This window comes from Xiphophorus couchianus, chromosome 1, assembly GCF_001444195.1.
Source record: "Xiphophorus couchianus chromosome 1, X_couchianus-1.0, whole genome shotgun sequence".
Classification (NCBI taxonomy): Eukaryota; Metazoa; Chordata; class Actinopteri; order Cyprinodontiformes; family Poeciliidae; genus Xiphophorus; species Xiphophorus couchianus.
Window position 1 is genome coordinate 7,125,275 of NC_040228.1, and position 12,589 is coordinate 7,137,863.

The 12,589-nt window shown below is 40.3% G+C and overlaps 1 protein-coding gene across 1 annotated transcript in view; it reads left to right on the top strand.

Moving 5' to 3' along the window:
* The first annotated feature begins 48 nt into the window (after positions 1-48).
* Positions 49-12,589, top strand: part of LOC114143099 (uncharacterized) — a 15,017-nt gene continuing 2,476 nt past the window's right edge. The window contains exons 1-10 of the mRNA XM_028014866.1: positions 49-1,726; positions 7,441-7,555; positions 8,376-8,522; positions 9,817-9,903; positions 10,638-10,725; positions 10,803-10,939; positions 11,031-11,177; positions 11,517-11,603; positions 11,857-11,932; positions 12,086-12,162. Coding sequence (XP_027870667.1) covers positions 1,632-1,726; positions 7,441-7,555; positions 8,376-8,522; positions 9,817-9,903; positions 10,638-10,725; positions 10,803-10,939; positions 11,031-11,177; positions 11,517-11,603; positions 11,857-11,932; positions 12,086-12,162 — 1,056 coding nt within the window. The 5' untranslated portion in view covers positions 49-1,631. The remainder of the gene's footprint in view (positions 1,727-7,440; positions 7,556-8,375; positions 8,523-9,816; positions 9,904-10,637; positions 10,726-10,802; positions 10,940-11,030; positions 11,178-11,516; positions 11,604-11,856; positions 11,933-12,085; positions 12,163-12,589) is intronic.

The following is a 12,589-nucleotide window of genomic DNA, read 5'->3' on the forward strand; positions in this document are numbered from 1 at the left end:
GACTGTCGTCGAGGAGGCGGTTGACCAAAGCCCCTAGCTGACCGCCAAAGACGTAGCTTTGTAGCAAGACTTGGTGGCAGCAACCACAGTGGTTTTAGTTACCAGGAAAAGACACATAATAAACACTGAAGGGTTTCCTGCCTGAACTTCAGGCAAGAAGTATACCAACACTGACAAAAAAACAAAAAGAAAAGTCCACTCCAATTTCCACACAACTTTGTAAATAAACCAAAGGGTTTTGGACGTTCTGTTCTGTGGAGCGATGGATTAAAACTGGATCTTTTCAGACCTGCAGATCAGAGGTACGGCTTGTTATACTGAAACATTGCATTGACTCAGTGATGCTCCGGGGTTGCCCTGCTTCCTCTGGTACTGGGAAACTGCAGAATGTGGTTTGTAAGATGTATTCAGTCAAGTACCAGACCATCTTTAGGAAAAATGTGGTACTACCAATGAGGAAGCTCAAGTTCGGGGATCAATGGAAGCAGAAGGATCCAAAGCATATCTCAAAATCAGTCAAGACTTGGTTTCAGAAGAAGCCAAGGAAAATAAAGTGACCCTAATGGTCGCCTGAATTAAGAATATGAAAGAAGTGGAAAGGAGTAGGCTAAGATTCTCCAGGAAAGCTATGAATCATGAATGGCGAAGTTGATAAATTGTGCTGTACTAAGTATGAAAGATGCTATTCTGATGGAGGAATGCATTATTTGTGAAACTGCAGTAGTTATTGAAAACGGCATCTTGTGTTTAATTGTGAAACCTCCCAATTGGGCAATGCAAATTGTTTCTGCTTGGTCTGTTCATGGGGAAACATGCATTTTGCCAGGTGACCTAGTTTCCAACAGAGGTTGAGACTTCATTTGTGTCCTTCCACAGACTGTATCCAAACCCTCTCATCGTCCTCCAACCGGGAAGATTGCCACTGGCCTGCGCCTCGCAGCTGTTGCAGCTTGTTTTGACTGTAGCTCTTTACCTTGCTGTGTCATAACTCGCAATTATCTCAGTCGACAAACCACATTCAGGGTGGAAGTCAGCAAACATGGGGTGAGCGTGACCGCATATCTTTCCCAACGAGAAGTTTGCTTCACCATCCATCTGCTTCTCAGTAAAGGCATCAATGAACTCATGTTGTCAACAAGAAGAGGTGTAAGAGCTTTTCCATCTTTTGTTTAGCCAGTGTGTCTGAGCGACATCACAGACAGCTTTCATTTCTCACAGCAGCAGATCCCCGGCATGTGCAGAGTCAAATAAGCAAAGTGAGGAAGCAGCTCAGTCCTCTGCCACCTCTCAACAGGAAGGAACAGCTTCTGAACTGTGACTTGCCAAAACCTTACCACCTTTTATCTTCAGTACCTCTTTAAGAGCCGCGACATCTTTTGTTCTAAGGAGTCTACGGAAATATGCTCTGCATGCCGCTAGAAAGGGGGAACTACTGCTCATTCTCCTTATGCCGCCCCTCCTCTTCTGAGGAACAAGATCCCCTTCTAAACCCAACCTCCCCTAACCTCTCTACTTTTCATGTTGTCTGCTTGGTTTTGTTTTGCCACAAACTGCTTGGATGAGTGCAGGCGGTTCTCAGTGTGCGGACGGCTTGCTGAGACAGGACGTACAGCGTAAGGTCCTTGCTGGTCATGGGATGCTGCAGCGTGACTCAGAGGCATACGGGAGTGGACGAAGTGGGTCCAGATGAAATTGAACTGCTGGAACTCTCTGGAGACAATTTGGGGTAAGATGTGCGCAACTTGGTTTGGGCTTAGGGTTGTTAGTTGGTCTGGAATATTAAGAAGAGCAAAAAAGAGCTGCAAGGATTAAAGGGAGCGCATCGCCTGAAATGTGAATTTGACAGACAAATTGCATCATTTTAAGCTTACATTTTTAAACACGGTCTTGTAAGTTCTGGAAGAGGAAGTATGGTATGAAGTGAAACACTGCCATACTGCCAGATAAAACCACCTTTGTGGTTTGTCAGGTTTGTCAGGTTGTTAAAATGTAAAAACAATGTAGGAGCTCCTTCATGTTTTCAAAACTGCACCATGTTCTGCAAGGCCATGCTCAGACTGTATGGTGTCTTCAAAGGTTCAAAAGTACTTACAGCTACTTGATGTTATAACGATGTAAGAAATTTATCTGATTTCTTTCTTTCTGCAATAACTTTGGTTGGTTTGCATTAAAAAATGAATCAGAATCTTTAATGTTTTTTTTTTTTTTTACAAAAACATCAAAACCTCAGGATTCTGGTAAGTTGGCAGTTTCAGTTTTGGATGCCACAAATGTCAAGTCATTTCCTTTCCATTTTCATGTTCCTCTTGATAAAATCAAACTGCAAAATCTTTAAAGCTAAATAATATTGGACTTCATGAGATGAGGAAGTTAAACCATCGGGTTAAGTTCAAGAGGATATTATTAGGTTTGAGAACTACAAACATTTGTTGCAAGACTGTTTTAAAACACATGAATTAGAACCCTGTAGTCAGATAATTTCCAGGATTTTACAGACAACAGGATTCAAATATAGCGTTTTTCACATTCTGTGACATCACAGAACTGTTTGAACATCTCAAACAGTTCTTTTCAATCCACCAAACCTGAAGGAGTCCTTTTTAAGGTTTGCTATAAGCCATGCGTGACGAAAAGCAAACATGTGTAAGAAAGTGCTCTTATCAGATAAGATCAAAACGAAACTTTTTGGGTTAGTTGCAGAGCACTAGCTGTGATATAAAACTAACCATAAACATAACGTCCCCAAAGAGAAACAGGGTGGCGGGGACATCATGTTGTGAAAATGCCTTTCTTTAAGGGACAGGGAAGGAAAATGTTTGGAGAAAAACTATTAGAAGCTGCAAAATATTTGAGATAGGGGTGGATCAAAGCACATTTATGAGTTAGAATGGTCCAGTCAAAGTCCAGGCCAACATCCAACTGAGAACTTGAAAACATAGAACCCTGTGCTCTATGTGACTCTCGCTCCAATATGAATGAATTTGAGTTATTTCGCAACAAAATATTGTACTATAGCACTATGCTATTCTGTATTTTCTGTATGTGTAAAGATGACGACATTCCTCAAAAGACTTGCAGCTAAAACGTTTGAGTCAGAGAAGCTAAACACAGAAACCCCCCCCACTTTCCCGACTTTTATTAGTAAATGATTTTGAAAATCCCAACTTATGCTCGTTCCATTTAACAGTTACGTGCTACTTTATGTCCGTCAATCATATGAAGTATAATACACACAATTTTGCAAAATATGAAAAAGCTCAAGAAGTATCAATACATTTGCAAAACTATTCACAGTGCCAGGATGTGTTTCAAGTCAGAAAACTTGGTGGATCTGTGGTGATGGATAAACAGTTGCGTCAGGCTGATGCTATCAGCATCGATATGATATTTTAACCACTAGCAGGCAGCAAGAAGAATGACACAGACAAACTTAAGCACTCCTGTTCCCCCAGGTCAAACTTGTGAAGCTGGTGAGGCGACACTGATATGATTAGCAGATTATTGCCAGACAAGAGCGTGGAGAGGTTTAATACAAAGTAAAGGGCTGGACAAATCCTCCATCAGTCTGAGGCAGCAGGGATTACCAGGAAGCTAATCGCAAACAGGAACTGCAGCTTCTTATGGGTTGTTTAATTAATGCCACTTAAAACAGCTGGTCATCCAAGACTACAACATAAACCCAGATGGGTCTTTTAGGAGGAAATGTCTGACTTGCAAGAAAAAAAACCCAATGCTTGAAGTGAGTTATCTCATCGGTCAAATCCACAGCATCTATATCTGACAACAGTACGTAGTGATCACCGTGCTGAGCTGCTTTTGTAGTTGCACAGAAAAGTGATATATTTCCTTCAGAGTACTGATGTATTTTATTAAGCGTGAGAAGATAGAACATTTCCTTCGAAATGTAATACTACAATCGTGCTTGCTATGATTATGCATTTATAGTGTAATGTGGTCACAAAAGCAACCGACATGAATACTAACTGAAAATTTGCTCTCTTTCCTTGCACTGGAATGTGTTTGTCATAATACAAAAGGAAGAGGCATTTATATCTATCTATCAATAGATAGATAGATAGATAGATAGATAGATAGATAGATAGATAGATAGATAGATAGATAGATAGATAGATAGATAGATAGATAGATAGATAGATAGATAGATAGATAGATAGATAGATAGATAGATAGATAGATAGATAGATAGATAGATAGATAGACTCAACACCAATGAAAGTTCTTTCAGGGCACTTCCTCCTGAGACAACAAATGTGTTAGATTTCCAGATGAAACTTTTCAGATTTGCCGCAAAAATGTCATCATTATGACCCTAAAGGTTAATTTCTTATTCACAATTTTGATTTAAGTTTTTGTAGAAAATGTTCATAGCCAACATTGGTAAGTGAGTACTTCGCTCTTCTGGAGGATTCGTTGAATCTTTTAGATTGGATTGCTTATTAAAAATACAGAAATAATTTGGACGTCTTTGTTTGAACAATCGTTCATCGTCGTCAGAGGTATTGTGAATAGTTTTTAACAGCATCTTTCACTTTGGTTTTCAAAATTCTAGGAGCTCCTATTCAGCTACACATCCATTTTGCACCAAAACTAAGTGGATTTACTTATCAGTCTGGTTGGCTATTGTTCAGCTCTCCGTGGTCAGCAGAAGGCAGAGTGTCTAGATGTTTTGAACAGGGAATTTATTAGACATGCCACTTTAGGGCATTGATAGGCTACATTAAAACTGTGCTAATGTATCAAGAAGTCATCAGTATTATTAAATGTGGGTTTCAAAAAATACTCATGAGTTCCATATCAGCATTACTTTCTCACCAGGTCGCTATTTTATCACATTCAGGGTTTCACACATTAATCCTTATTTAAGTTTGAAATCTTAAATTAATAATGGTTTCTTTTTGAAGCTTTCAGAGTTCCTAAATCATCAAAAGAAGATCATTCATTTTAAATATGCGGTGCTTGATGTTAAAAACATGACATATTGCAAATTCTCACTGTCACTGGCATGGAACAGAAACGTATGCATTTGACCAGATCTAATCTGATCTAAACGTCTGGAGAAAACTGATGCTAATGTTCTGGGAGAACTCGACAGACTGGACTTGGAGCAACCGCCACATGCACATGTACTGACCGTGTAATCTTGCTTTCCTAAGTATGCAAAGAGTATAGTGTTAGAGAGCTGCTTCCTGACATCGTATGACCCAAAAACCAGAGTCACGCATTGGAAACATTTAAATTATGACCAGTGTTACAATAGCGTCACAGAGGATGTGTTTTATGGCATTAAAAAGAATGTTGCACATCTATTTTAAATTCTTGTAAGTACAGAGTCCTTAACGATAGAACACTGCTGGGATGGTAAAATCGGCCTCTCTCCTATCATCATCAGACACTTCTGCAAAGCAGTGGTTGAGTCTGTTGACATTCTACATCTCGCTGAGATGTAGAATGTCTTATCTACAACTCTAGCTGTAGATAAGACTCTAGTTGTATCCCTGGGGACGATAGTGAAGGGAGCTAAAAGGATCATTGGATCTGATCGTTCCGTCCAGGATTTGTTTCAGAGCCACTCCAGGAGCAGAACTCTAAGCATTCTCTGAGACGTCTCTCTTCATCCCCATGAGCTTTTCAACAATTGCCAGCATTATGTCATGGGAGGACATTTTCTTCATCAGGGACAGGATAATCAATGATGAAAGGACTACCCAGACAGGGACCATCCTGATGATAGTCCCTATCAGACAGGGAAAGTAACCACACACACATGCACACGCGCAAACAGGCATAAGGACAATTTAGAAAGAGAAGTTAAGCTAACAGTCATGTTTTTGAACTGTGGGACGAAGTCGGAGTACCTGGAGTATTATTAAATGTGAGTTCATACAGTTTGCGTGCACACTGTATGAAGTTTGCATGCATGCAAACTTCATACAGAAAGACCCGAGGGTGGGATTTGAACTTATGACCTTCTTTCTGCAAGGCAACAGTGCTGCCAACTGTGGAAGGTGTTAGGGTGAAAAAAAAAAAATTCTTTAAGAGAGGATTGTGGTACTTGCAGTAAAGTGTGAACACTATTTGCAGTGTGATATGGTTAAGGTTTAAAATGCAGAAATAGTCAGAGTCAGCCTGTGAGATGCCAGTTGACACATGCTGTGTATTGCAAGACCATATGCTGTAGTACACTGGTCTGATAGCACTAGTGGAGGACTATAACCAATCCATCTGGGTCGCACACACACACACACACACACACACATAATGTCTGTCTATCTCCACAAGGATTTACTGTAAACCTAACCATTAACAGTACATGCCGAACCCGAAACCTGACCTAAACTCAGTTCACACCTTAGTCCTAAACCCTGTTGACTATTTGCAGCAAAATGTTTGATGGTTCTGTTGTCATTGTCCCAATATCTTAACAATTTCAAGAGTACTGCATTCCTCTGAAAGACTTTTTACAATGTTGTACTTTTCATTGCCACTTAAATCTCGTTGTTGGTCCATTTTGCCCGAAGAAAAGAAGCTGTATAATAATTATGCACACTTGATACAGAGTGTTGATCTCCTTTGGCCCACACATCAGCTGACATGTTTATATTCAATAAGCATTCAGGTTTATACAGCTCGGAGTTGTAAAATATGCATGAAATTATGATATAGTCAAAACTAAAACTTGCCTAATAATTGTGCGCATCATAATAATCCACAGTGTGCAGGAACTCAGCGTTTCAGACGTTTTGCAGTTTTCTGGAAGTTTGTTCCAGATTAGAGAAGCATAAACAAAGGTTTGCTAATCCAAACATGTGGAAACCTCTACTTCTCCATGTCTGGTTCTGGGGATGCAGATCAAACCAGAACCAGAAGACCAGACTAGAAAACCCTTTTTCAAAACACTGTGTCTGTTTACTCATTTTTACATCAACATGATTTAAGAGAAATCCTTCTGTATTCTGTGTAGTTTCCAGTGCAATGACTGGTTTGGTGTGTTCTAACTTCTACCAAACTAATCTACTCAACAGTCATTCTTTTTGGAGGATAAAGCTGCAAATTGTTTGCAGGAATAGATGAGCAGCACGTCTGTCTCCCCTCTGATCTCTATAATCTGATTAGTCTAGGCTGGGGGGATGCAGACATGTCGTTAGCATTAGGTTTTAATACTGTTCATCCTTATGTTATCTTCATATTGTTGACAAAGGCTGTTTCCGGCTGAACAGAGCATATTTTTCAAGAAAAAGAAACGTCAGCAAATTCACAGTTCTGTTGCATTTCTGACACTTAAGAGCCACTACGAATTAAACATTCACACAGAGTACAAAGCAGCAGAGCCACAGTCATTTTACTTGCTGCAGCAAGTTCATCACTGACCGCTGACACACGATGTGTCATGTCTGCTTGTGTGTGTGTGTGTGTTTTCAGAGTATGGAGTCTGAGCGAAAACAGAGTTCAGCTGTCGGTGAGGAACAGCAGAGATGAGCAGCAGCTGGCACCACAGCCGCCGTGTAAAGCCTCAGTGCGACACCTGGAACGGGAGGTCAGAGTAAAGCCACAAACCCACTGCAGATCTGAAGTCTTTAAAGTGAGAGTGCAGAGGTGGTTCAGGAAATATCAGGCAGACAAACCTTTTCCATTTTCTCACACTCACATGTATAATACACTCTGCAAGAAAACAAGATCAAACAGATTTTTAATTCTTTCTCTTTTACCTAAGATAAAAAATAAAAATAAAACTAGTCACGCACGTTGTTTCCCCAACCCTTATTTTTGATATTGAGCATGCAAAGAGCAATTGTTCCTAAAAGTCTGCTGGATTTTTCTTTAGCTGCTTTTTCACTCATTTTGGGTCCAGACAAAATTGTCTTTATAGAACAGGTTAGTCGTAATTCTTTAACAGTAGTTTTTTTGTTGTTGTTGTTTTTTTTCTGTTGTAACTTCTATGTTTAGTGACCCTGTGAAAAATTCTACAGACATGTAGGCAAAAAAAAAAAAACTTGCTTGAGCTGTTATGATTGTTAAGTTGTTTTTTTTGGTCATGGCCTCCTGCAGATCATGACACCCTGAGTGGAGAGCCATTCAACAACTGCCTTTTGTGTGTAGACACAACACTGGTTCACTGTTTCCCTGCAGGACACTTTTCTGCTTGAAAAGGTCATAGTTCAGACAAACAACAGCACTATTTTAAAGGTCAAATTCAAGGCTGAAAATGTGAGGGGGAAAAAAGAGCCAAAGTGCAAAGAAAACTTTTTACGGTTTTCAGAAAGCTTTAAAGATGAGAAGATGAGAATGTTTGTCCCTGTAATTCCAAAATAAAAAAAATAAGAGTGGTTTGCACTCATACTTTCTTGTGCCTGCAGGTGGTGCTGTGGGGCAGGACCAGAGATGAGCTCCACCACAGGATTTACTCTCAGCAGCCGATCAGGGGCTGGGAGGGCCAACCCGCTCATGTTTACGGAGAGGTCATCCACTCCTCTGTGGTGTCTCTCTGCAACAACTATTCAGAGGTAAAATGGAAAGATGTTAGGAAGGTACTGGGGATTTATCAAATAAAATCACTTCTTCACAAAATATGTGCCTTTTGCTGGCCTCTTCTACACATATTTACACTTGTAATAAACTTTGGCAAAATAAAAACATGAAATCAAAAATGTGTTATTACAACAACAGACTCATTTTTTTCCCTTTCTTTACCATCCTCCTCCCTGTGAGTGATGGCAAGATAACTATTCAGCATTCAGGCTCGTTTGACATATTTCCATTTTTAGACTTTTGAGCTACCATTCTGGCCGTAGAAATAGGCAAGCATCAACTTTCTTTTAGCAATTTCCTGATTAATGAGGATCAGTGATGGCATGTTTTCTTAACTTTTCCATTTTGAGGAGTAGTTAATAGAAATGGACCTCTGCGTCACATCATATTTATAACATAGCTAAACATCCATCCATCCATCCATTTTCTGTTCACCCTTGTCCCTAATGGGGTCAGGAGGGTTGCTGGTGCCCATCTCCAGCTACGTTCCGGGCGAGAGGCGGGGTTCACCCTGGACAGGTCGCCAGTCTGTCGCAGGGCAACACAGAGACACACAGGACAAACAACCATGCACACACACACTCACACCTAGGGAGAATTTAGAGAAACCAGTTGACCTGACAGTCATGTTTTTGGACTGTGGGAGGAAGCCGGAGTACCCGGAGAGAACCCACGCATGCACAGGGAGAACATGCAAACTCCATGCAGAAAGACCCCGGCCAGGAATCGAACCCAGGACCTTCTTGCTGCAAGGCAACAGTGCTACCAACTGCGCCACTGTGCAGCCCATAGCTAAACAGGAAGTAACTATTTAAAAGTTCCTGGACACACTTAATCACACAATACAAAAAAAAAACAACTTAATTTCATGTACGGTAATCTAAACGTCAGTCAAGGGTTGCAAAAATTGTGGTGGCAGTGATTAATAGAAAAATTATTTCTTAATGTGGGATGTTTTTATGACGTTGAAAGATTTCTTTAAAAATTCAACGCAAATTCAAAAACTACTTACTTTATTAACACCTAAGGCCTCATCTAAGCCCTTTTCTACTTTCCTAGCAATTTGCTTGTGTTTACTGTTTGTTATTTTAATTAACAGATTTAGATACTAATTTTAAAGTTTTTTTATCAGCTATTTATTAACAGTCCACCTTATTTAGTTATTGTAGTGCAGTTACTTTATTGCTTTCCACTGAGGCAGAACATTTTCTCTCAATGGAACAACCAAGAACAGAAAGCTGATTGCCCCTCTGCTTTGTGTGTTCACAGGAACAAAGTGAACGGTTCTTGTTGTTGTTTCCTTTTCACCTTTTAATCCTCTCCCTGGATCACTCCCAAGAAGACTTCATTTACGAGGTACTATATTCCAATCTGTCAGTTTTTTTATCCATCCATTTAACTCACCATGTTGGGCTGCGTTCACACCGCATTCTGAAGTGACCCAATTCCAGTTTTTCTGGCGTAATGCAACCTGTATCTGATCCTTTCACGACAGTCTGAACAACACAAGTCGGATTTTTCTCGAATGCGACCCAGGCCACTTGGATATCCGATATGTATCCGATTCAAATGTGACCTAAAGTCCAGGTCACATTCATCTGACCTGAACGTCACTGGTACTCGACAAACGTCAATATCCTGTGTCCTGATACGCGTAAGCAGGAAGAAAAAAAACAACCACGGCGGACTGTAATGAGGATTAAGTTGGTAGTATGCTGGCTACGGTCGGACAACTTCAAAATCGTAAGCTGTCCTCCACCGTTAGCATCCATATTTACTTCCGCAAACACTGAGCACTACTGCTTCCTCATGAACACTTAGCACGCTCTATATGTGTGACGTTATTGCGCCCTCTACTGCGCATGCGGGACCCTTTAAGGTCGTTTGCAGTTCAAACTGGAGATTGCATATAAGTGTGAACAGCCACAGCAAAAAAATAAATAAAATAAAAATTAGATTTGACAAAAAAATCGGAATTGGATCACTTCAGGCTGCAGTGTGAACGCAGCCTTAGTTTGCTGATAGAATTTACTAAATGCTGGCAGAGTAATGCATGTCACTCAAAGGTTTTGCATTTTCTTAACTGGCAGGGTATACTTCCTGTTTCTGGCCTGTCTGTTCGAGGCGTATCCCTGCAGCTGGATGCGTCACATCCAACACACATGTTTGAAATCACCAGTGAGTGGAAATTCTTAATCTCAGCAAAGATTTGTCACTTGGGTGTAAATTCACCCAGTTCTGTCTTTTGCATCCAGGTGCAATGGTGGACTCCAAGGTGTTTACATGTGCCAGTGCAGGAGAGTCACAGAGATGGATTCAGCACATAGAAGACCGGAGATATGAGTCCATGATGCAACCCATGAGTCCCTCCCAGTGTGCTCTTTCTTATCTTGTAATGTTTTCACATCTGTTGCACATCTGGTTCCAGCTGTGGATGGCTGGAGTGGCGCAACTGATATCGCGCTTATGTCTTTGTTCACTAGCTGCCTTGTGATGAAAACTGGAAAAGAGAGGAACTGAAGAAATATGTAATGCAGGCCCCTATATGGAACTGGGAGGGCTCACCCATACACCACATGGGTCAGCCTGGACACACCTCCATTGTTCACATCATCAACACTCAAAGACAGGTAGTCGGGTTTTCTGATTTTATTTGCAGGACTGCTTTATAAGCACATTCCCAACAGGATTAGTTTAATAGTAGAGCTTATTTTAACTGCAACGCTATGACGGCCCCCATGCTGCTGCACACGATGTGACTAATCGTGCATCGTACACTGATGAACATCGTTCAGAGGAGGATGTTGAAAAATACTGAGAAGGCATTCAGTATTTTTCAACATCTGTTTTCATTTAGTTTCCAAGAGGTACCATGGCAACAATGCAGTAAAACTGCAAGCTTGAGATCATTATAAACTATGAAAGATATCGTTTTAGAGTGTTTTTAATTGATAATTGTGGTCGTGTAGGGTCTCCAAGAAAGACTGATGATTCTCTTTCCTCAAGATCTCCTGCTGCTTTCTGTGGACAGTAAGAGGCTGCATATAAAATATGAGGTAATGTATAATGACTCTGAGAGGAAAATCCATAATAACAGCTTTTACACCACCATGAGACAGATTTGTGTGAAAATAATCATTACAGCATTTTATGTTTTACAACACCAGTTTCGGGGAAAAATCTTCCAAATCGAACCTGCTACATGTGGTTTTCTTAAAATATCTTTTAAAAAAATCAAGAAATGTACCGTAGTATAGTTAAGGAAATGCACAAATTCCTTCTTTGTGTTTTTCATATTGTCTATGACAGGGCAGGTTGGCTAGACAGAGCATCAAAGCAGTGGAGCGCTCAGCACTTCCTGGACGCTTAGAGTTTGAACTAAGAGGTAAACGCGTCAGAAAATGCTTTGCTGTTTTCCTTTTTTAAGAAGAAACATTCCTTTTTTTTGTTTTTGCCATTTTGCCCAAATGGGGAAAAAGCAAATGCACTTACTGACTTTATAGAACGGCTGTTTTTTTTGGGTTTTTTTTGGCAATAGGGGAGCTGCTGGAGACGCTGCAGGTCTCCTGCACCTGCGTGGAGGATTATCAGGCCTGGATTTTTTATCTGCAGCAGGTTAGATTCATTTATCTTAGATTAGATTCGCTGTATTTGTCACATGCACAGTTACGCGCAGTAATGTGAAATGTGTTGCGGTACCTGCAGCCAAAGAGAAAGTGGGGGGGCGGAGGTTTAGAAGGGAAAAACACAACGATAAGGGCAGAAGTTTCACACAGCACATAAATATTATTAAATAATAAAATGATAATAACTATAAATTATACAAAGATAAGAACTTAAGAACCAATAAAAAGATAAGAACTTAAGGTCTGAGAACTGAGCAAATCAGTGACTCTGTTGAGTTACTTAACACATACTTGCAGTCAAAAATTTTATTTCTTTACATTTTCAGCATCAAAGAAGGGTTAAAGGCAGAATGTTGTGTTAAAGAAATGCTATTCCTAACTCTTTCCTGAGGAACTTCTCCTTCTTATGTTTTCCC